Source organism: Schistocerca gregaria, chromosome 9 (assembly GCF_023897955.1).
Source record: "Schistocerca gregaria isolate iqSchGreg1 chromosome 9, iqSchGreg1.2, whole genome shotgun sequence".
Lineage (NCBI taxonomy): Eukaryota > Metazoa > Arthropoda > Insecta > Orthoptera > Acrididae > Schistocerca > Schistocerca gregaria.
In genome coordinates this window covers 132,094,207-132,118,920 of record NC_064928.1, presented here as the reverse complement: position 1 = coordinate 132,118,920, position 24,714 = coordinate 132,094,207, and the positions used below count along the sequence as shown (strand labels likewise).

The window sequence follows — 24,714 nt, the reverse complement described above, 5'->3', positions numbered from 1 at the left end:
AAAGAACTCTGTTGTAAATGTAACTTAATTGTTTCTAATGTGAGACAACACGGGTTACTTACTAGAATCAATGGTTTACATGAGAAGTGTGAATTTTGTTCTTTGTGGAAGTTCAAATAGACCGATAGTTGTTGAAAAGTATTCTTCGAGGACCTCATCATTTCACAAAGAGAAAGAGAGAGAGAGAGAGAGAGAGAGAGAGAGAGAGAGAGAGAGAGAGATAAAGTCTTAAACGTTCCTGTGACTAGCATCATTCTATGGAGAAGTAGTTTGGAGAGATTCCAGAAGCCGGCTGTCCACAGAAGAAGATCAGCTGCGCATTCCAAAGTAAGTCAACTCATGTAGGAGAAAAGGGAGTTTGCACATACACTTCACACACTCTTAGTCATCAAACACATTAGAACCTGTCGCAAACTCAATTTTTAAAGTTGAAATAAAATATAACAAAACAATGCAGGCAGGTATTGTGGTGAAATTTAAAATATTGAGTCACTCATGTTGATTTATAATTTGAACAAGTAATTTATTTTTCCTCAATAAATTCACTTAACACTTAAAATGCAGTCTGAGGGGCTGTTACATATAGACAGACATTAATAACTTACACTACAACAGTTCACTACAAAATTCATATGTCACGATCATGACACTCGAGCCTGTTCACAGTTCACAAATACACTGTTGTCTGCTTTCCTAAATCACTATATTTTGCTCCACTTGATCAGTTTCAAATGTCGCTACATACGTACTTGTCCCCGAATGTGGCTACCAACACACAATACCCCCAGACGTGTGGCACGCCTAGCTCTTAGTGTTGCTCAAAACCATCTACCACCCCCAGCCTCGCTCAAAATCAACTTCCCAGTCATCAAAGATGGCCACCCTATGCACACTCAAAATTACTACCCAACTCAAAACAATGTTTGACAAAAAATTACGAATTTTCTAAAACTAAACACAAAAACACATGATACAGAGAAAAATATGGAAAATTACCAGGCGACAATAATTTAAAGTTCAATTTTCTGTATCTGCCACTGTTTTTTCACAAATAATGTTCTTATGGCATGATATTGCTTTTCGCGGATTTTTGATGCTAAACATAAGTAAACAAATAAAAATACATACATAATTACTCATCTACCGTTTTAAACTTTAGAATCCTGCCACTAGTTTCATCTCTTTAAATTTATTTATCACCAAAAACACAGTTTCTCTCTGTTGAATCCCATATTCCAGCCTCTCACTCAAAAATCGGCTATGACTGCTTGACGCAGCTCTACTAGCCGCATCTGTAAACAATTTGTTCATATTAATTGGCCAAAGCAGTGCAGAGATATTAGCTTTTGAACTTACATAAATTTACAATTTCTAAGACAACAGTAACTTTTAAACTATTACATATTTTTGTGGCATATCTAGATAATTTAGCTTTACATATTTTTCTGTCCATGAGTGCCAACTCATGCCTCCGTGTCACTCTAAGTTTTGTTTTTATCCATTCTTCTGTGGCATATAAATTTCTCCAAGAGTGCAAACACAGCCACATGCGCCCCTGCCAAGCATCCACTCGGGTTTTTCCAAGGCTGTGTACACGCTAGCCACTTGCCACAGCACTGTAGCAACTGTCAGCCACATGCTCCGTGGTGGGAAACTGCCACTCTAATATCCTGCCACAGCTTGTACGCTCACAAGCCAGAACACAAGATTCCAAAAACGCCGTGGACCAAGTGGACAGAAAGAAGAAAAATAGTTCATGGTGAGAGAATGAGACTCACAAAATGAATCTATAAGCACTGCATGGTCCAATAGGGTTCATACGTAAACAACAACAAAAACGATAACAAAAACTATCGCTTGATCAGTTACTAGCATCTGATGGACCCGGATAGCCGTGCATGTTGAAGCACCATTTCCAGGACAAGGCATGGTGCTGGCCCCAGACTGAAGCTGCCCAACAGATTAACGCTGGTGTGCCAGTCATCCTGGATGTAATTTTTAGGCAGTTTCACACATCCGACTAATGTGAGTACTAGGCTGGTGCTCACAAATCACTTCAGTTATACAATTCACAAACATTTACAAAAAATTTTGGACAGTTGCACATAAATCACACTGCAAATAGACAGTTGGGGTACATACATTCTGTTTCAGGGGATAACGGGGTGGTGACACGAAGGCTATCTGGCCACTCCTTAAACTAACCATGCCAAATCAATCAATAATCATCCTGACCCTAAGCAGATGTGGAACAAAGCCACAAGTAAAAGAAGAAGAACGAGAATTTATCAGCCCACTTTTTATTTAGGTACAAACAGTCATAATTTCAAAGTTCAACATCTATCTGCTTGATATAAAGATAGAGGCACATTTACAATGGATGACATTTATCCTGCTAATATGAGTTTTCAGACATTGAATGTAGGCCATAAATGATTTCACAGAATAGTGACAGGCCAGATATGGTTCAACTTTCTTTTAATTTTGTATGGATTTGCAACATATTGTACCATTCTTGTCACAATGAGAAACAGAAATCAAGGAGCATTAGTTCTGATAATGTCCCCAAAAGTTCATACTGCCAGCCCTGGAAACCAGATTTCAAAAAAGTGTTCTGCAAAAATACAAAGCTACAATGATTACTAAGATATGGAAAATTCTTTAGTGCAGTACACCCAAGAAGTGGCTATCAATAAACATAGGCACCATTTAAAAAACCACCTTGCATGCCCCCTTCCTTACCCCACATACAAGTACACATCTTATTGAATATAGTTGTGCAATTGGGAACAAAAATGAAAATTTAGAAAGTACAGTGTGAATTGTGGCACAAGATGACAATGATAGCGAGAAACGTATCTATATTTACTGACCAAAGCTTTGGCAATGCAGGTTCTGCCATCAGCATGGAGTGTAGCCCCTGGGGGACAGCGGCAGATGAAGCTTCCAAAAGTGTTGAGGCAGTTCCCGGCACAGAGTGCCACCCCCAGTGAGCACTCGTCGAGGTCGACACAGAGGCGGCGGTTGACGGTCGACAGTGTGAAGCCCCGCCGGCACCAGCATTGGTAGCTCCCTGCAAATTATACACAGTTTGTGATGGTACAAAAACATCGCGATTATAAATATCTTGCTATCTTACATATGTAAAGACACATTGTGCATTGACATTATGTAGTGTACAGTTTGTAACTGGAATTGTTTTAATTTGTTGATATATGAGAGGAGGTATGGTGCCTCCAGTAATTTGCTGATGACCCTCAAAATTTGCAGAATGGGAAGTTTACAGCAAAACATGAGTTGACTGAGAAACAGTGCACTCAAAGAGTGAACAATATATGTCCAGTCACCAGCTTCGAAAGTTACAATTATTATGTATTATGAATAGTATAAAGAGACAATGAAAGTGCTGTTCATTTTGTATAAAACTGGTTTTGGTTAGTTGTTCAGCTTTACTCAAGCCGAGTGGTTGAGATTTCCTCTGGAGTGTTCAGATGGAGAACTTACGTCTGTCTGCTGAGGAGGTAAGTATTCGATAACTCTCATAATTACTTCTTCGGTTACATTAGAACTCTCAGCTGTTGTGAAGTTTCAGTAGTTTTTTTCTATAGATTACAGTGATTAATAGGACACTCATCATTAATAAATGAGCTATAAACAATAATCACTAAACAGCAATATACATCATAAAAAGATCTTGAAATTACAATTTAGGAAGGAACAGTTTAAAGCAAGTTTAGCCTCAAAAAACAAACGGAACTTCCATGGTTTCATAAGCTGGCTTATGGATACTCACCTCAGTATCATATTCTACCTGAATTTAGTCTATTTAATGGGAAAAGGTTAGAAAAATATGATCTAATTGTGTACTAAACAAAAAAAGGAAAAATTAAAGATCACAGTCAGACACATAGTTTTCAAAAATTTTGTTTTAAAGAGAATATTGGCAAAAAGACTTTATAGCCGGTATGAGAGAAATTAAAGCTCCCAGAGATTACTCAGTTAATGGAGATGTAAAGAAAGACCAGGCCTGCTGCGGCAATAATGACATAAAATCTGACAATATATTCACTGCTGCTACACTATTCTTACTGAATTATAAAAATTGTCTTCTTTATTTTCTCCAGGAAGAACAGGGGCTCTAATATCCTCTTATGTACATGTATGGCAAATGCTTATTTGAGCTTTAAGTTGAAGCACAAGAGTATTTTCTGTTTAGGAGTACTTAATACATTACACTTTTCTGTGAATTGCAAAATTCTGGCCCCTAATGCACTGGTTAAAACATCAGATAGTAGTGTTAGTTACTGCCTGTTATGAATAAAAAAATTAATGTTTGGGGATACAAGCAACACTGGTACTAGCGCCCTGTTGCCAACACTGAAACTAAGTTTATTGTGCGGTATCTCTCTTCAACATTTTAGAAAAGCCATGCAGTAATATACTTTAGATTAAAAGTTGCGTTGTTTCATGTTCTGTGCCAAATAGCTTGCATTTACAAAGAAGACTTCTTTCTCTATACCCATTGTGTGCAGCTGTTGCCTGAAGTTCTCACGGTGAGTCATTAGACCTACCATGAGTTTCATCTGCTGTCTGGTCAAAATCTTAATACATGTTTTTGGCATCTTTTGGGTTTTGGTGCAATATTCTACGTTCTTCAGAAGGCAGGACTAGGTACTGTAGTAGTCAATTGCAAATTGGAGTTGTAAAATGGTCAATTCACCTATTTCTTGGAAAACTTATTTACAGGCTACTATTATGATGGGGTTGCCACTCGCAATTGATGTACCACTTGGGTCTGTACCTAGTGTAATCACATGATAAAATGTGATGTCATGCTACAGTGTTTGCATATGCCATGTCTGAGGCAGGTACAGTACCCAGCACAGTATTTACTTAGGTGGACGTGGAAAAGTGCCTAAAAACAACACTAAGCTGGTTAATCCATAAGGCACATTCAATCTGAGCCTAGTGCACCCTCTACGTGTATCCCAAGTTGGTGCTTTAAAAGAAAATTTAAGAACCTCTAATGTGAGAATGAATGTTGTGTATCCCACATACAGAAAGCTTATATGAGATGGTGTCCAAAAGTTAAAAAATTTTGAATTTTGTGAGCAAACAGCTACAAGTACACTAAAATACCATTAGGTGTTCCCCCATGAATTCTTCTCAAAGCAGCGTGGGAACTAGCCGTGAATTGAGAGATCCGGTTAGTTGCTGGTGAGCATATTCTCAATATAACGTTTCCCTGAGTTTGGGGTTTTGCAATGGCTGGCTGAAAATCAACTTGTGCACACAAAGTTTCATTTAAAACTTGGGGAAAACAGCTACTGAAACACACCAAGTTTTGAAGCAAGCTTTTGGAGACAGCACTGACTTACAACTTGTATACAACCATTTCAAAAATCAGCAGACATAAAGTGCTGACAACAACTGCTCCTGTCAGTGGTCAGACTAGAAAATATTCAGAAACTGAGGGATCTGATTCACAAACCATCTGAGACTTCTACACCACCTCGGGAATAAGTTGCGGTACAAGTGAATGTAGTCAGTCAGAAGTATTGAAAATGAGGACTGTAACAAAGCTTGTAACCCGACAATTCCAATATGATCAGAAACAATATCAAGTGAAAGACTTAAACAATTGCTTCAGGGTGATGTAAACAATTTTGAAAAGTTGTCACTGGTAATGACAGCTGGGTTTACAGCTATGACTCTGAAACTATAATGCAAAATCTGGGATGGAATAACTGTGGTGTCACTGCCAGACACCACACTTGCTAGGTGGTAGCCTTTAAATCGGCCGCAGTCCGGTAGTATACGTCGGACACGCATGTCGCCACTATCAGTGATTGCGGACCGAGTGCCGCCACACGGCAGCTCTAGAGAGACTTCCTAGCACTCCCCCAGTTGTTCAGCTGACTTTGCTAGTGATGGTTCACTGACTTCTACACTCTCATTTACCGAGACTATAGTTAGCATAGCCTTCAGCTATGTTATTTGCTACGACCTAGCAAGGCGCCATCATCCATATTATTGATATTGTGAAATATGTACCATCCAGACCGACGTTAATCATTAATGGATTAAAGTTAAGTATTCCACCAGCTACGTCCGTTTTTCTCAATTCTAATTCCCTTGTCATGTTCCAGACCTCACGCCAGCCCGTGTGAGCTAAAACGCATGCAATTCGGCCTCCTTAGTAACATGGTGTTGGCTCTCCTGCCAACCACAACAATAACAATAATTTGAATCAGGATAGACTGCTATTCACCACATATAGGAAGAGCTGAGCATCGTAAAGGCATGTGTAAAAGTTAATTAATCTGTTGGAGAAAGTCCTTCTTCACACACACACACACACACACACACACACACACACACACACACACACACACACACACAAGGTATTGCCTCCAGGTGTTCAGGTCCAAAACTGTAGTGAGCAATCATCTCAGCTGGGGTGGGGTGGGTAGTGCAGATACAGGAGAGATGTGGGATGGGGAAGTGAAGGGAAAGTTGGGTAGGTGTCTGGGGGAGATGCTGTATTGGGTGCCTGTGGGACAATGCAGGGACATGGGATGTGGCAGGGACAAGACAAGACAAGAGGGTGCACTGTGGGGGAAGGAGGGGAAGGGGAGAGAGGAAAGAAGAAGAGATGGGAGAAGGGCTATGCAGGAGAAGTGGAGGGGTAGAAGGCATGTGTGAGGCTGGAGTGGGAGGTGGAAAGTGCCCAGCGATGGGTGCAAGATGGAGACTAATGAAGGTAACCTTTCACAGTCCCTGCTCTCAAACTGCCTCCATGCACTTCTCTGGTCCCACTCCAGTCTCACACATACCTATTTTACCTTCTTTCTCCCCCACTCACCCGCATAGCTCAAAGCCAATCAAGTCTCTGTGGTGTTATGTGTTTTACGTGTTTCTGTGCACTGTGCCTCAGCTACAGCTGAGTGGTTGCCTTTCCTCATGTTTGTTTATAGTTTCTCTCTTAAGTATTTTCACTTTCCTTGATAAAAAGAAAGGTATCTATTCACAGTCAAGGAATTTCTGGAACAGAGACTGATCATTTTAAGAAGCACAGCAGTGAGAAATACCTGGTAAGTTGATGCAGAGCTGGTCACAAGCTGCTCCAATAGCACACTCGTCAATGTCGAAACAGTCACTGCCGATCTGCTGGTAACCGGGTCGGCAGAGGCACGTGAAGGACCCAAGGGTGTTGAGGCAGATACCGTTCTGGCAGACAGAGTCTTTGACCAGACACTCATCCACATCTGAAACACTCAACACGATGTTATTTGAAATTAAATTTAGCATCGAAAATACTGAAGAATGATCTCACTTAAATATATACGAATGGAAAATCCGGAATGGAATATAAAATACAAACATAAAAAAGTTTTGCATCATCTCAGTTCTGAGATTTCCAGAACCTGTACTGAAAATTGGAATAGAGATCAACATAAACATCATTTCTGCCCTTTTTTTTTGGTCCTGAAAACCATGCATTGCATGTTGTACCACCATACAGTGAGACATTCAGAGGTGGTGGTCCAGATTAATGTACACATCAATGCCTATAATACCCACTAGCACATCCTCTTGCATTGATGCATGCCTGTATTCATCATGGCATACTATCCACAAGTTCATTAAGGCGCTGTTGGTCCAGGTTGTCCCACTTCTCAATAGTCATTCAGCATAGATCCATCAGAGTGGCTGGTGGGTCATGTCGTCCATAATCAGTCCTCTTCAATCTACCCCAGGCATGTTCAATAAGGTTCATGTGCGAAGAACTCGCTGGCCACTCTAGTCATGCGATGTCGTTATCCTGAAGGAAGTCATTCAGAAGATGTGCATGATGGGGGTTCAAATTGTTGTCCGTGAAGATGAATGCCTTGCCAATATGCTGCTGATATGATTGCACTATCAGTCGGAGGATGGCATTCACATATCGCACAGTGGTTACGCTGCCTTCCATGACCACTAGCGGTGTATGTTGGCCCCAATAATGCCACCCCAAAACAGCAGGGAAATTCCACCTTGCTGCACTCACCAGACAGTGCGTCTAAGGCATTTAGCCTGACCAGGTTGCCTTCAAACATGTCTGACAATTGTCTCGTTGAAGGCATATGCGATACTCATCGGTGAAGAGAATGTGATGCCAGTCCTGAGCAGTCCATTTGGCATGTTGTTGGGCCTATCTGTACCGTGCTGCACAGTGTCGTGGTTGCACAGATGGAATTTGCCATGGACATCGAGAGTGAAGTTGTGCATCGTGCAGCCTATTGGGCACAGTTTGAGTCATAACACGACATCCTGCAGCTGCACGAAAAGCATTATTCACATTGGTGGTGTTGCTGTCAGGGTTCCTCCAAGCCATAATCAGTAGGTAGTGGTCATCCACTGCAGTAGTATACGTCGGGCAGCCTGAGCGATGCCTGTCATTGACAGTTCCTGTCTCTCTGTATCTCCTCCATGTCCGAACAACATTGCTTTGATTCACTCCAAGGCGCCTGGACACCTCTCTTGTTGAGAGCCCTTCAGGGCACAAAGTAACAATGCAGATGTGATTGAACTGTGGTGTTGACCGCCCAAGCATGGTTGAACTACAGACAACAAAGGTGCATGTCGCCTTCCTGGTGGAATGACTGGAACTGATTGGCTGTCGGACCACCTACATCTAACAGGTTCTGCTCATGCATGGTTCTTTACATCTTTGGACAGGTTTAGTGACATCTGGGAAATGGCCAATGAAACTGCACTCTATTCCTACATCAATTGGCAGAAAAGTTGAATCATAAAAACACTTTTCATGAAGCTGCTCATAATTAGCAAAACCATGGCATCAGTAGGTGGCCTTTGGGGCTACGAGAATTGAGTTGGGAGCCGTGTTAGATTGAGAAGATATTTTAAGTTTAACAGGTGTTTGAAGCCAGAAGTGAGTGTCTGATAAAGTTATTCTGCTGGTATGGAAGGCAACAGGAATTTGAAAGTATATTCTCATGCACATACACACATCAAAAAATGTTTTGCATCACCCCAGTACCCAGGATTATGGCTTGGAGGAACTCTGACAGCAACTCCACCATGTTCAATAATGCTTTTACACAGCCACAGGGCATCATGTTTTGACTCAAACTGTATGCAATAGACTGCATGATGTGCAACTACACTCCCAACATCCATAGCGAGGTTCATCTTTGCAACCACGACACCGTGCAGCACGGAACAGATGAGCCCAACAACATGCCAAATGGACTGCTCAAGGTTGGCATCATGTTCTCTTCAATGGTGCGTGTCACATATGCCTTCAACCAAACAATTGTTGGAGATGTGTTTGGAGGTAACCCGGTCAGGCTGAACGTGTTAGGCTCACTGTCTGGTGAGTGCAGCAAGATGGAGGTTCCCTGCTGTTTTTGGGTAGCACTATATAGTGCCAATGTGTGCCACTGGTGGTCATGGAAGGTGCTGACAGCTGTACAATATGTGAATGACAGCTTCCGACCAATAGTGTAACCATATCAGCAGCATATTGGCGAGGCATTATCTTCATGGACAACAATTCGCACCCCCATCACGCACATCTTGTGAATGACTTCCCTCAAGATAATGACTTCGCTTGACTACTGTGTACTGCATGTTCTCCAGACACAAGCCCTATCAAACAAGCCTGGGATAGACTGAAAGGGTTGTTTATGGATGACATGACCCACCAACCACTGAGGGATCTATGCTGAACTGCTGTTGAGGAGTGGGACAATCTGAACCAACAGTGCCTTGATCAACTTGTGGATAGTATGTCACAACAAATACAGGCACGCATGAATGCAAGAGGATGTGTTTCTGCGTATTAGAGGTAGTGGTGTGTACAGCAATCTGGACCACCACATCTGAAGGTCTCGCTGTTTGGTGGTACAACATGCAATATGTGGTTTTCATGAGCAATAATATGGGTATAAATGATGTTTATGTTGATCTGTATTCCAATTTTCTGTACTTGTTCTGGAACTCTCGGAACTGAAGTGATGGAAACCTTTTTTTTATGTGTGTATGTGAAACTTACCTACTTCAAAGTCTGGTGTTGTGAATGAGTGTTAAGTCAGGGAGAAACCTCATATCAGAATGTGGAGCCACTGGCTAACTGGAGGTGGTGTTTGATAAAAGTGATGGATTTTGCAAAGGATAATCAAATATATTTGGGCCTATAACTTACATTTGTTTGGTGTATTTTGTATGATTTATTTCCCTTTTGACTTTGAGTGTTTTGTGGGGCACATTTTCCAGTCTATTGGTCAGATCTGGGAGTCTGAAAGTTGTTGGATTGCTTCAGGGTATTTATTATTGATGAAGGTCTTATGCCAGTTTTGGGTATGTCTCACAGGTCAAAGCAAAGCTGGAAACTCATTTAATATCATAGTAATTCAGATGATTAATCCGAGTCCACCAATAAATGTATCAGAGTAAATCTGTAGAGCAATATTTCATGTAGTGTGTCTTATGCATTGGACATAACTAAGAGAGTGTGAGATCTGTCTGTGTCCACAACTCGGACTTAATGTGAGGCCACAGGATCTGAGAGTCTGAGACAGAAGGAACATTTCAACTTACATTCAGTTGAGTTCAGAGTACTCAAATTCCTTTGTCATCCTCATCTAATATAATCAGTAACATTTTTATTTTTTTAAAAAATAGAAGGCTGTAGCTTGCTGTGTTATAAAGGTCAAAGTACGTGTTTGTATTGGTAGCAATGTCAAAAACAGTATCATATTGTTTCATAGTATAGACACGCATTGTATGTCGAAGTGCTAATGTTTTTCCAAGGAAAAGTGATGAATAGATTGGTAAATCTCTCGAAAAGTAAAGTATGACACCAAAACAAAGTGTTTTTAAGAAATGTGGATTTCATGGTAATAAATTTTCGAATAAAGGGAAACACTGTTTTCAACATGTAGTGTGTGTTACACTAAGTTCTTAGGTGACGGAGACTCAACAGCATGTAACAGTGTAGTAGCTGCTCAGCCTTGTGGTGAGAAGATTATCACAAATCTGGAATGTGATGGTCACGTCCAAGAGAGGATGGGCACCAGGTTGAAGAAGTTGAAAGAAAGTTTGAGAGACAAGAACCTTTCTGATGGTAAAACCATAAGAGGCAGGCTGACAGACAAAATGATTGATGAACTACAGCAGTATTATAGGAAGGCTATTAAAAATAATACTGAGGATTTGTTGAAAATGAAGCAGGCAATATGGGCTACCTTCTTCCACAGACTGTCAACTGATGAAAAACTAGTACACCACCTTTGCCCTCCTGGACCTGATTCACAGTGCAATTACCACAATGCACAGTACTCAAACATTTCATACAGCCATAAACATTCCATTCCAGCAGCAGTTGTGGATATCATAAAACCCATTTACAGATCCTCAATTACTGAAGATGTGTTGTCACAGTCAGACTCAAAATCCCAATGAGTCGTTCAACAATCTTATATGGACTCACTTAACAAAAAATGTTTTTGTTGGAATGAAGACACTAAAGTGGACGGTTAGCGATGCTGTTATTGTTTTTAATGGTGGCAACATTGGTAAGGTGAAAGTGCTATGTCATATGGGAATTAATCCTGGAGAAAACTGCATCAGAGAACTTGAACAGGTGGATAAGGTTCGCATTGATAAAGCAGAGTATGCAGCACAGTTGGCCACTAAGGAGTACAGAAATAAGAAAAAAACTTGGAAACAGATCAACAGGATGAAACACAGTACAGTGCATGGTGCTTTTGAGTAACTGAAAATAAAAAGAATTAAGCATATATTAAGTGAGCTACAGTCTTTTGAAACTTTAAAGCCGTTCTTGAAAATTTACATTTTCTGTTGCATTTTTCCCTAAATCTTTGGAACCACTTTAAGTAGAGTATTCAAATTTTCAGGGAGTAATAACACACATACCCTGAGTCTATTGAACTAAAAGAATAACATAATGTTATGTATAATTAAAATTATTTGGGATAGCATACATAAAAAGTTAAAAAAATTTTAACTATGTAATTAAAAAATTGTATTTCCAAAAGCAGTGGGTGAAATGCAATTATTGTAGTTCAGTAGACTCAGAATGTACAGTTTAATGTCCTATAAAAGTTTCATGTCAATGGATACAGTGGCTCCTGAAATACAGGGAAGCCAAGTCATTAAATTTAACTTTGTTGGGATAGGGTGTTCCAACTCCCCTTAAGAACCTCAAAATCAGGTGCATGGGCCTTAATAAATTTGCAAAGAATACAACTGTATGAGTAAGCACACTGAATAAACAAAAATCAAGTGTTACAGTTGAGCAGTTCCTTTTCCACTTTGCCACGGAATTTGCAATACTTTCAGTCTCCTGAAACTTCCAGGTAGATTAAAACTGTGTGCCAGACCAAGACTTGAACTCGGGACCTTTGCCTTTCATAGGAAATTGGTAAAGCAACTGAGCTACTAGAGCAGGAGAATTTATGTCAAATTTGGCAGGTAGGAAATGAGTTATTGCCAGAAGTACAGCTGCAAGGACAGATCATGAATAGTTTCACATTTGCACATGCTCCACTGCAGAGTGAAAATTCTTTCTATATCCTGTCTCCTGGTGCACACCTCTCTGCTGATGCACACATGCCATATGGGTCTCTAAAAGAGGATTTTGTCTTAAGGTTCTATTAATAATCGTCTATTTTTTCATGCCTATACCTATTGGCAGCTCCATATCTCTTCTATCGAATAAGTACAATGTATCTTTATCTTTATGAAAAATGACATCCAATTATCAAGATTTGATACAAATTGTAAAAAATTCTGTAGAATGACTCAGTTTGGTAAGTTGCAGATTGTCTACACTGTTTTAACTAAACCTTAAAAACGTTTCAACTAGTCACTAAAACTATGTACTTCTTACTGTAAGCCTAATATGAATAAAGGTTGTTCTCTGCCATCATACTCTCTGGTTATTTGCCAAGACAGATAATACAAAATTTCAGGCGTTGACTATTTGTCACTGAACTTGTATTTGTATCCAGATATTTAAAGATGGAATTTTTTGACTTCAGAATTAGTTGACATTTAAGAGAAAGGTAATAAATACAGCTGTTTATCTCTAGAAATGAAAAGGGAATAAATTGTATGTATTTTCCACCATGAAAAGTTTATCAGCTGATGTCCCTATCTCTTATATCAGTATGGAAGCTACAATGTTCCAGCGAATGCACTTGCATTAAAAGTAAGCAGTAGGAGGAATGAATCAGTGTGAAGAGAAAACATATGGTTTCCTCTTGCAAAGACATATGCACGGTGCATGTGCAAAGGGGCAGAGTGATGGCTGCTAAAATTCTGTCTTGTATAAGTTAGAAAAGGTCAAACATTACCAGCACAATTTGTATTCATTGCTGTGATGTAACAGGTACACTGAGTCACAGGCAAATTTTCTCTGATGTGTTGGCAATATATTTAGAAGCTGTCCATTTAACAAGGACTGGAATGTACATACAACTGGGTGGAGTCCTTAAGCACTTTTAATAACCAGTGTTAAGTCTAATTTTGTTATGCGCAGAAAATAAATATCCATGGTATGGCTCAAGGCTGATTCTGCAAAGAAAAATAAATTATTAAGGCAGTTTGCCACACATGTTGTGTATGCAAAACTATAAATTGTGCCAGTTAGCAATAATGTAATTGGTTAAAAAGAACCTCCAACAGACCAATCTACTCCTTGGTGCAAAGGAAATAAAAAAAAGAAGTATTTGTACAACATGATACACATTCCGTGTATACATCACTGAAGTAATGTAACATTTACTAATTGTAATATCAACCAAAATGGTTAAATTTCTACAGTGTACAACAATTTTTAATAAGTACATCAAAAAAACCTGCTAACTTCTACAATATACAGCATTTTTTAGAAATAAGATATATCCTCAAAAGGCATGTTCAGTACAGTATAAGCATGCTGTTACGCAGCCAGTAAAAGTTATGATTACTTGTAATATACAGCTGTATCAGTAGTTACTGTTGATGCAAGCAGTTAACAGGTAGTACCATATAACTATGTTACACCACAGCTTAAATTTGCTTTCTGAGTAGGTTAATGAAGCATTTCATCTGCTGGCAGATACACATGCAACAGAAGAATAAACAAAACTACAATCAAGTTTATGGGAAGAACAGGGACCAGAAAGGTAACTGAGATCCAGATCAGGTAAAATTGTGGAGGTATTTGATCCGGCATAATTGCCACAACAGAATACCAAGCCACTCTTTATTTCAAATACTACAGCATGGAACAAGAATGTCCACAGCTTAACAAAAACAAAAAGTGGCAAAGATATAATGATTAATACACTGATTGCAAACTGCAAGTTATCTTGCACCTACTGATTTGACTGCTGGCATCAATTTAAAATTAACTGAAAAAATTAGCTTATGTAAAGCCAGGTAGGTAAACCTGATTGCAAATACATATTGTTATCATGAGATACAGCTATGGCATGTTGTCTGGGCATGACAGAATATATTTTTTATTTTCGTACTGGGAATAAAGTAACTTAAGTGCATACAGGTAATACAGTTTTTGATGATAAATGTATAAATTTCTGCAATTCTTAATAAATCTGGCAATGATAGTGTGATTCACATCTGTCAAGTTCACATTCTGCATGGCACTGGTGGTTATTCTTTCTTTCCAGAGGCAGGTGTGGCCTCTAAATAATAAAAGTTGTCTTTTGTTTTAATTTTCCTTTGAGCTAATTCTCCTCTAAAAGATTGATATGTAGTGTACACCACAGTCACTCGAATGCAAATCAAATGCATGTTGTGCAGACTGACATGCTATTATTGTACATGGCTACTGTAAATGATTCATTCATTTTCAAAGCTCTATATTTTCTGAAGTATTGCATGTGCAAATATTCTTGATGCACAAATAGGAACAGTAAACTCACCAAGTTTGCATGTTTCATTCCTAAATGTTCTGAGTGCCCCTATGGTCACACGACACACATGCAGTGGTAGTCAAGTCTTTTCCACACCTTATGTAGAAAAATCCTGTCACTGGCCATCACAGCAGCATTGATGTGTTCTCTAAGCTGCCCTGTGTTGTTGGCAGTGGAGTACAGGAACACAATCCTTAATATATCCCCAAAGGAAAAAGTCACAGGGCATTATGTCAGGTGAGCTGGAGGGAGGGTGAACAGAGTCATATCACCACCAATGCCTCTAATCGAGCAATGCTTTGTCACCATTTTGTTTGGACACTGCACTTGTAATGCCAACTGGTGTATACAATGCAAACTGGGAGAGTTTAAAGTTTGATTCACACATCAAACATATTTGTACATATAATAATTGGACAATGTAGAGCTTTGGTAATATATGAACCATTTATAGTAGCCCTGACTTGCCACTATGTTAGGTGTACAGGAAACTTTACTATTTCGATCATGTACTTCAAGCATTTCAGAACAGTGAATATTAGAAACTGTGATGAGTTCATTTTTATCCCTCCACTTGCAAATGACTTCACGTCTTCTTTTTGATTCCATTCAAACTGTCCTCACTTTCATCACACCTAGTATTTTGGTTATTCTTTATGATGTTACATGACTTTTATGAACATATGTTCTATAAGTAGATAACAGTTTTGTAACAGCACTTATTAATATTGCCCTCATAAAGGAAATATCCTTTATTCAATTAGGTTTCCATTGTATGTGAAACAATTTCCATTTCTGCCCATTCCTCTGACTTGCCACAGCAGATTTTTAATGTGATAACTGAACCACTTATTACACAGAATTCATGTAGTTCCACACCATACTTGAATTTCTCATTTCCAATAAAAACTACATGAAAAACAGAAAACCACACCACAAATTAAGAGTGTCATCATTGCATAGCTTATTGTCTCGAATGTAATTACTACTCATGGTGCTAATGAAACGTAAAAAACTGGTCTACTTTTTTAGTCTCATTACTGGAAAGCAATTAGTTGTTTGAAAAGTGACGATATCTGGAATACGTTTCTGCTTGCAATGGATTCACAGTAATGCTATATATATGGAAAACAACAAGGTCTAACCACGTGCAGCAAAAATCCCAGAAACATTTTCACTCCAGCAAAATTTCTATTCCTCCAACTTGAGAGCCTGGTAGATCTTCTCCTCCCATGTTGTTCCGATTCCTGGTCATCATATACATGCCTCTGTTAACATAGCACTTGCCAGGGGTGAGGGCATGGGGAGAGAGACAGAGAGAGAGAGGAGAAAAAGATCTGAACCCCAGCTTCTTGCTGAACACAAATACAGGTGGAATGTGAGAAATTTCACTCCACAAATCACAGTCACACTAGTAATGCCTGCCATTAGCCAAACCTGACCATGAAACGTTCTGCCAGATTAAAACTGTGCTAGATCGAGACAAACTCAGGACCTTTGCTTTTTGTGGGCTAGTTCTCAACCAACTGAGATACCCAAGCACAACTCATGATCCATCCTCACAGCTTTACTTTCAACAGTATACCTCATTTCCTACCTTCCAAACTTCTCCTGCATACCTTGTGAGACTAACACACCTGGAAGAAGGAATATAGCGCAGACATGGCATAGCCGGAGCCTGCAAAGGGCAAATGTCATGAGCTCTGAGTCTGGCACACAGTTTTAATCTGACAAGAAGTTTCATATCAGCATACATTCCACTGTAGAGCAAAAATTTTATTCTGAGAATCTGATTATCTTCATTGTGTTCACTGTCATTTGAATTCTCACATTAAGATGGTTTATAAATGATAGAGCACAGCAATCAGTCATCCTTTTTTTATTTTACATTTTACTTTATTTTTTGCAGGTTTTATTATGCAAATCCAGTTTTTGGCTAGTGCCTAGCCATTATGAATTCTAAAAATACAAGAAGTACATGGTCAGGCGATACAATAAAAAGTTATAGCTCATGGCATATCCTATATGGCCTTTATATTAGATTACATACCACTATTTTTTAATCTTGATGCATGTTAGTTCACTGTTGTTCGGGTGTCAGTCATAGCTCTTTGAATACTACTCTGTAAAGGAGGCAGGCTCTGTGGAGAACACATTGATTGATTGTATGATGCCCTCTATATAAACTACATATATATCATTTAAAGGAGAGTAAAAAAAATCAAATTTGTGTGGGAATTACATAAAATGAAACATAAGCAAAAATCTTTACATCACTGACTTATTTCACATTCTCCAGTAAACTTATTTTACTTATGTTTTATTTTATGTAATTCCCATGCAAATTTGAAGTTTTTTTTACTTTCCTTTAAATGTTATATACGTAGTGCATACATAGTGCCACACAACTAATCAATGTGTTCTCCACACAGACTACCTTCTTTCTACAGTAGTATTCAAAGAACTGTGACTGACGCCTGAACAGCAGGGAACCAACATGCATCAAGATTAAAAATGGTGGTATGTAACCTAATATATAAGCCATATAGGTTATGCCATGAGCTATAAATTTTTATTGTATCACCTGAAAATGTACTTCTTGTATTTTTAACATTCATAATGGCTAGGCACTAACCGAAATCTGGATTTGCTTAATAAAACCTGGAAGGGGAGGTGGGGGAAATGGGGGAGAGGGGGCAGGGGGTGACGACTGATTGCTGCGCTCTATCATTTATAAATTACATAACAGTCATTGAGTGCACTTACTTTCCTAATGGTAGGTAACCTGATGTTTAAGATGGTTTGTTGGCTAAACATCATTCAAATATTTTTGTGAAAATTTGTCTGATACTGATTTAGTCATGTTCAAATTTGACATCACTAAGCTTCCCATCAATACTATCCATTTTACAAGGAAACATAACTGTAGATAATGATAAATATCAGTGAATAACCTACAATGAAGACTGGGACAGTTACCAATGTAAATACGACAAAGAGAAGAGCCATATTGTTGAGTGTGTTTAGAAATATACTAGCTGGGACTTTCTCTTTACAACATGTTGCCTCACTGTTGAAATCTGAGAAGCACTTTAAGCACTTTCTACTCTGCACACAAACTATGAGATAACAAGGAGGACTTTCTTTAGTGTTAAAAAAAATCTTTTAGGTTTTGGCACCGACTGCATGCAAGCCACTGTATGAACCATTTAGCAAGTCTTCTGGGAGCAGTTTGCTCATTTTGACTATGGCAGTCAACATTTATGATGGTAATTATTGTTTCAGTTCTCCTGATCAATTAACTGAGGCAATTCTGAAGTTATGTGACTGAAGATACCACAGAAATCTACATCTATAACTGACAAGTTACCTTATTTTGTGCTGCAAAGGGATCATTGATAAATCTACATGAAAGCTCAAATCTCTCTAATTCCATCTTAGCAAAGATAAACATATGAGGAACCAATATGTTGGCTTACTCTTCTAGAAAGGAATGCTGTTAGGATTTTAACAGTAAACGACTCTGTCATGCACGACATCTCTTTTGTGGTGTCTGCCATTGGAATTCAATGAGCACTCTGTTCCACTTTCATGCTTATTAAATGAACATGTGACAAAATGCACAACTCTTCTTTGTATAATTCCTCTAGCAGTCGTATCTGGTAAGGCCATAGACTGATAAGGAATAGTCAAGTATTGGCTGAATGAGGGTTTTGCAAGCTGCATCCTTCTCTGGTGGACTGCTACTTCTAGGGATTTTCCCAACAAGTCTCAGTGCATCTGTCTTAGCTGCAATTAATTTTATGTACTCATTACACTTTAAATTGCAGATATTTAATGGAGGAGTCTGCCTCAAGTGACTGTTTGGCAATCATGCAATGATACAAGAGGAGCAATTCCACCTATTTATGTGCAGTTTGTTATACATTTGCTTATGTTGAGGATCAATTGCCGATCCATACACCAAGCGCCAACCCTCTGCAGGTCTTCATTTCATAACAATTTTCTAGCTTTTTGACTTCTCTGTATGCAACAGAATCAACCACAAACAGCCTTATGGGGGTTTGGACATTATCTGCTAGGTCATTTACAGATGGTATTCAAAAACACAAAGACCCAACTGACATATATGATAATGGAGACAAGAACGAATACATTTCATTATAGAACCAAGTCCAGAAATGCATCTCTGTGAGTATGGCATATCCAGGTTGTCATCAGGTGTTATTTAGAATAAAATAATGTTAAATATTTCAGCCCTTTATTGTTCTGATCAGTGTTACAATAAATGTCAAAAATAAGCACCATTAACTTCAGTGCAGAGCCAATACCAATGTTCAGTGGTAAATGTGAGGCATGTTCTGTATGTGTGTGACCACTGCAAGAAATTTCTCTTGCTCTGAGCCCTTAGGTGTAGAATATACTTCTATTTTATGTATTTTGAGAGATGTTAGGTCTTACACGGTGCACGCCTCTCAGTTCTCTCCATATGTAGCTCTCCATGCTTTTTTAGTGACTGTTGGCCAAGAACTATAGTGCTACATGTTGTTTACTGGCTTAATGTGAATGTCAGGACATCACAACACTATATACTTCAAAGATACCTTGGAGTAGTGATGGGTGAAAAAGGTACTTTTTTATCTCCTTCATCACTGGCATATTTAAGCATGCCTGGTGCTCCCCCAGTGCGCATTCCTGACACTAGGTTGCTTAATGAAATAAATCTGTTGTGTCTGTCACAATATCTGTCAGTTTGGGCATCAGATTTTTGAAACCCTATATATATTATGAACAATAATGGTCCTATAACAGTCTTTAGGGGTATGTCTAAAGCTACTTTTATGTTTAAAGTTTTCTCTCAGTTACAAATGAACTGCTGTGTTATGTTTGCTAGTAACTCTTCAGTACATTCATAAAGTCAGTCTGATATTTTATACGCTCATATTTTGTTAATCGGGCAACAGTGCTGAACTATGGAAAATGTGCCCTGAATGTTGAGGAATACAGCAACTTGGGAGTCAGAATCTACTGCTTCTGCATCTAACAGATGGATGGTGCAAGTTGAGTTTCCTATTATCATTGTGAAATCCATGTTGATTCCTATACAGGTGATTTTCAGGGTCCAGAATGGACACAATTAATAAGCATAACACATGTTCTAAATTTCTGCAACAGACTGCTGTCAGCAGTATAGGTCTACAGTCATGTGCATTTGTTTGATTACCCTTCTTGAAAACAGGTATGACCTGTGTGCTTTTCCTATCACGTTGAACACTTCATTCCTCCAGTGACCTATAGCACAGAGCTGCTTGAGGCAGAGCAAGTTCTTATGCGTACTCTATCTAGACTCTTATAAGTACCCTATCAGCTCCTGTATCCTTCCCTCTATTCTGCAATTTCATTGAATTTTCTAACCCATAATCACTTCTTTCAATGCCTGTCATTTTGCAGTAAAATTACTGTAAGACTGATAACTGTGATACCATTTTTTGTATACTTAATAAAGGCAAGGCCTCCAGTCCAGATTGTATACCAGTCAGGTTACTTTCAGAGTATGCTGATACAATAGCTCCATATTTAGCAATTATATCAACCACTCATTCATCGAATGAAAGTTCCATACCTAAAGACTGGCACATTGCTCAAGTCACACCAATACCCGAAAAGGGAAGTAGGAGTAATCTGCTGAATTACAGGCCTGTATCACTAATGTCAATTTGCAGTAGGGTTTTGGAACATATACTTTATTCAGACATTATGTTGTACCTCAAAGAAAATGATTTATTGACACATAGTCAGCAAGGATTCAGAAAATATTGTTCTTGTGAAACATGACTAGCTCTTTATACTCATGAAGTAATGAGTGCTATCAACAGGTGATGTCATATTGATTCCATATTTTTAGATTTCCAGAAGGCTTTCAACACCATTCTTCTAACCAAACTGCCTGTCTATGGAATATCGTCTCAAGTTGTGCGACTGGATTCTTTAATTCCTGTCGGAAAGGTCACAGTTTGTAATAATAAATGGAAAGTCATCAAGTAAAACATAAGTAATATCCTGCATTCTCCACAGTAGTGCTATAGGCCATCTATTGTTCCTGATCTATATTAATGACATAGGAGACAATCTGAGTAGCCATCTTAGATTGTTTGCAGATGATGCTGTCATTTGCTGTCTTGAAAAGTCATCAGATGACCAAAATGAATTTCAAAATGCTTTAGATAAGATATCTGTTTCATGCAAAAAGTGGTAATTGACAATGAATAAAGAAAAGTGTGAAGTTAGTCACATGAGTACTAAAAGGAATCTGCTAAATTTCGATTATTCGATAAGTCACACAAACCTGAAGGTTGTAAATTCAACTAAATACTTAAGGATTACAATTACAACTAACCTAAACTGGAATGATCACATAGATAATATTGTGGGTGGAACAAACTGAAGACTGCGATTAATTGGGAGAACACCTAGAAGGTGCAACAGTTCTAAGCTTGTCCACCCTATTCTGGAGTATTGCTGTATGGTGTGGGATCTGCATCAGGTGGGACTGATGGATGACATCAAAAAAAGTACAACGAAGGGCAGCTCATTTTGTATTATCACAAAATAGGGGAATAGTGCCACAGGCACTATACATGAATTGGAGTGCCAATCATTAAAACAAAGGTGTTTTCTGCTGTGATGGGATCTTGTCATAAAATTTCAAGCACCAGTTTTCTCCACCAATTGCAAAAACATTCTGTTGGCACTCACCTACATAGGGAGAAATTATCATCACAATGAAATAAGACAAATCAGGGCTCGCACAGAAAACTAAGTGCTCATTTTTCATACATGCCAGTCGAGAGTGGAACAGCAGAGAGGCAGCTTGAAGGAGGTCCTTTGAACCCTCTCCCAGGCACTTTATTGTGAATAGCAGAGTAATCATGTAGATGTAAATGTATCACTTGAAGTGCAATGCATAACATTTTTAGAAACATATTCAGTATTTATTCTGTTCCTTTGATTATGCACAGGTCTATACTGTCTATTTGTATCTAAATTTTCTCAATGTCAGTATACACAGCTTAATCTTCACTAGAGATTGAAAAACACATGATGAATTGACATAATCAGAACTGTGTGTCAGGCTAGGACTCAAACCTAGAATCTTGCCTTCATGGAGCAAAGTTCTTGCCAAATGTTCTGTCCAAAGACAATTCATGACACTGTCACAACTTGGTGCGTGGGTAGTGTAACAGTTCTGACACTAAATGTAACACTTGTGCTACTAAATGTAACTGGGTTTTCTCTTTTGATGCTAGGCAATTGTCAGGATGAGCATTACTGCAAAGGGCATTTGATTCTAAAGCATTATGTCAGGGTGAAAATACTAAATAAATTAATTTTTCTCTCTTAACAACAAGTGGGCAGGGTGGGTTCTTCCTTGGCTCAGGTATGAGGTAGAATGAAACAGAATTTTTACATAAGATAACTTTTATTGCAAGTTTTGTACAACTGATTCCTTACTCGATGTTCTGGCTCGGAAAACGGCAGCTGTGTCATTTGCGAAGCCTTCTGCTGTGGCAGCGGCGGCGTCTGATTAAACGTGGCAGTGTGTATCTCATGTTGCTGTCTCGCCCAGTTGACTGGAGATGCACAGTGCGAGGTGGCCCATTTAATTATTGCGAGCAAAGTCGTGCATCGGATGGTAATACCTTGGATGTGGCGTCCCAGTGTTTCTCTTCTCTAAGCGGCCGCGTGTGTTGTGCATCGGGCAGCGGAGTGGCGTGGGGGGGTAAGGCCAGTGTCTCTGACTCGAACAACGGACTCTCGCTTGCCAGTCTTCGGCTATCAGATCTTCATCCCAGCTCACAGGTGACTGCTGATGTGAGGCCGTCTCCTTCCCGTCCTCACGAGTTACTGTGGTACGTAAAAATCAGACTTCAAATGCCTTTTAACTTCTGTCTTCTGCTTCCGAGGCTGCTGCTTGCTATTCCATTACAGCAGCGGACTTGGTGCGTCTGTGTATGGTGTAGTCTCTTCTTGCATGACGGTCTTCAGCACCGAAACTGACTGAAAACTACTGCTACTCTCTTCTCTTTTCTCTTTCGTCTGTCGGGCCCACTGCGTCTCGCATATTTATTCACTTCAGTTCATTGGAGGTGAACGACTTCACAGTCATTGCCTCTTCTGTCACGTTGAAAAGCTTCTCGAAGAATCTTCTTAACGTCGGTCATTGGCTCTTGGAATGTAGGCGAGGGCCTTTGCCCACATGTGACAACTGAGAAACACGTGAGCCGGTCGGGCGATGCCCTGACAGCTGAATCAACAGCATCTGCTTATGTGGGGAGGGCGATGGCTTCTTCCGTCACGTGAAAAGCTTCTCTAAGAATCTTCTTGACGTGAGCCGGTCGGGCGATGCTCTCACGGCTGAATTGACAGCTTCTCCTGAACGTGCTATGCTGACTTGCAAGCGCTGGCCGTTCCCACTGCTGCTTTGTCCTTTGTTTGCCAATGTGTAATTCTTCTAAACTAAACCAAGTTTTTCATTTATTTTCTAATTTCTACTTCAGTTTGATTTCACTAATTTATTTACTTATCTTATGTACCACTCAACAGTAGCTCATTCAGTAAGCATACTGCCCACAACACCTGTTTCATTTCATATCATTTTGCAATCACACATGCATATTTAACTGCTGTGACTGTGTCAAACAGCACACCACCACCATCATATTAAAACATTACAGGATTTTATTTCCTAATCATCTCCTTTAACTCATGTTTTCTACATTTAGAGAATGCTGCTCAGATCTTCATTAACAGTCTGCTGTGGGACACTGTGACAATGTAGTCAGCTGGAGCAATGTGACAGTGAATGCATGTGTGTGTTTTCTGTATAAGTTAGTTCTGAAGGAAGATATGATTTTCAGTCTTGTTTATATGCCTGTCAACTGCTCAACACCTCAACTGTATAGTCTGTTGTAATCACAGCAAGCTGAAACTCTTCCAACAGAAATTATTCTACTCCTGTTGAATAATAATTTTTTTCTTTACATTTCAAATTTATCTGACTAAATGTACTGTGTATATACAATATACATTCTAAGCTGCCAAAACGCTTTCTCATTAATTTACAGTGTGATTCAAAAGTCCCTTGACATTTCCTCGAAATTACTAACCAATGTCTACGTCTTGCAGATACTCCTGAAGAATGCTCACAGTTGCAGGAAGAATGGCTGTTGTTTTGGCTTGGTTGAGAGGTATGACTTACTAAGAGATTCAGCAAGATTTCCTGAGGAAGTTTAGAAAGCCAGATACGTCTAGACAAGCTATCAGGAATTTAGTAAATAAGTTTAAAATAACAGAATGTGTTGCCTATGGAGTACATTATGGGAAGCCATTAACATCACCAGAGACCACAGACACCAAACAGAATGCTATCAACCACAGTCCAACCACCTAAATTTGATGGTTCAGTGGGGAACTAGAAACCCTGCAAACTACTGTGTGTTAGAGACTGAGATGCACGTTGAACGATTGTGCATACTAAATCCAGACTGTGCACCACCTCGATTCTGAAGACACTGCTGATTGTGGTTTCATTTGTGCAGACCTGCTACAAGCAATCAAGTATGAAAATGTAACAGAAAACATTCTGTTCAGCTAAGAATGAACATTTCACATACGCGGCAAGGTGAATAGGCACAACTGTCACATTTTGGTAGATGAGCAACCAAATGTACTTCAGGATTGGGAATCAACATCCTTAAAGTAA

General features: G+C 39.2%; 1 protein-coding gene across 2 annotated transcripts in view; it reads right to left on the bottom strand.

The window, feature by feature from the left end:
- Nucleotides 1-24,714, bottom strand: part of LOC126291900 (uncharacterized) — a 388,268-nt gene that overhangs the window by 80,868 nt on the left and 282,686 nt on the right. The window contains exons 4-5 of one of the 2 annotated variants that reach the window (XM_049985628.1): nucleotides 7,092-7,268; nucleotides 2,874-3,073 (exon numbers count right to left, since the gene is read on the bottom strand). In XM_049985628.1, the coding sequence (XP_049841585.1) occupies nucleotides 2,874-3,073; nucleotides 7,092-7,268 (377 nt within the window). The remainder of the gene's footprint in view (nucleotides 1-2,873; nucleotides 3,074-7,091; nucleotides 7,269-24,714) is intronic. The other variant, XM_049985629.1, reaches the window with a different exon arrangement.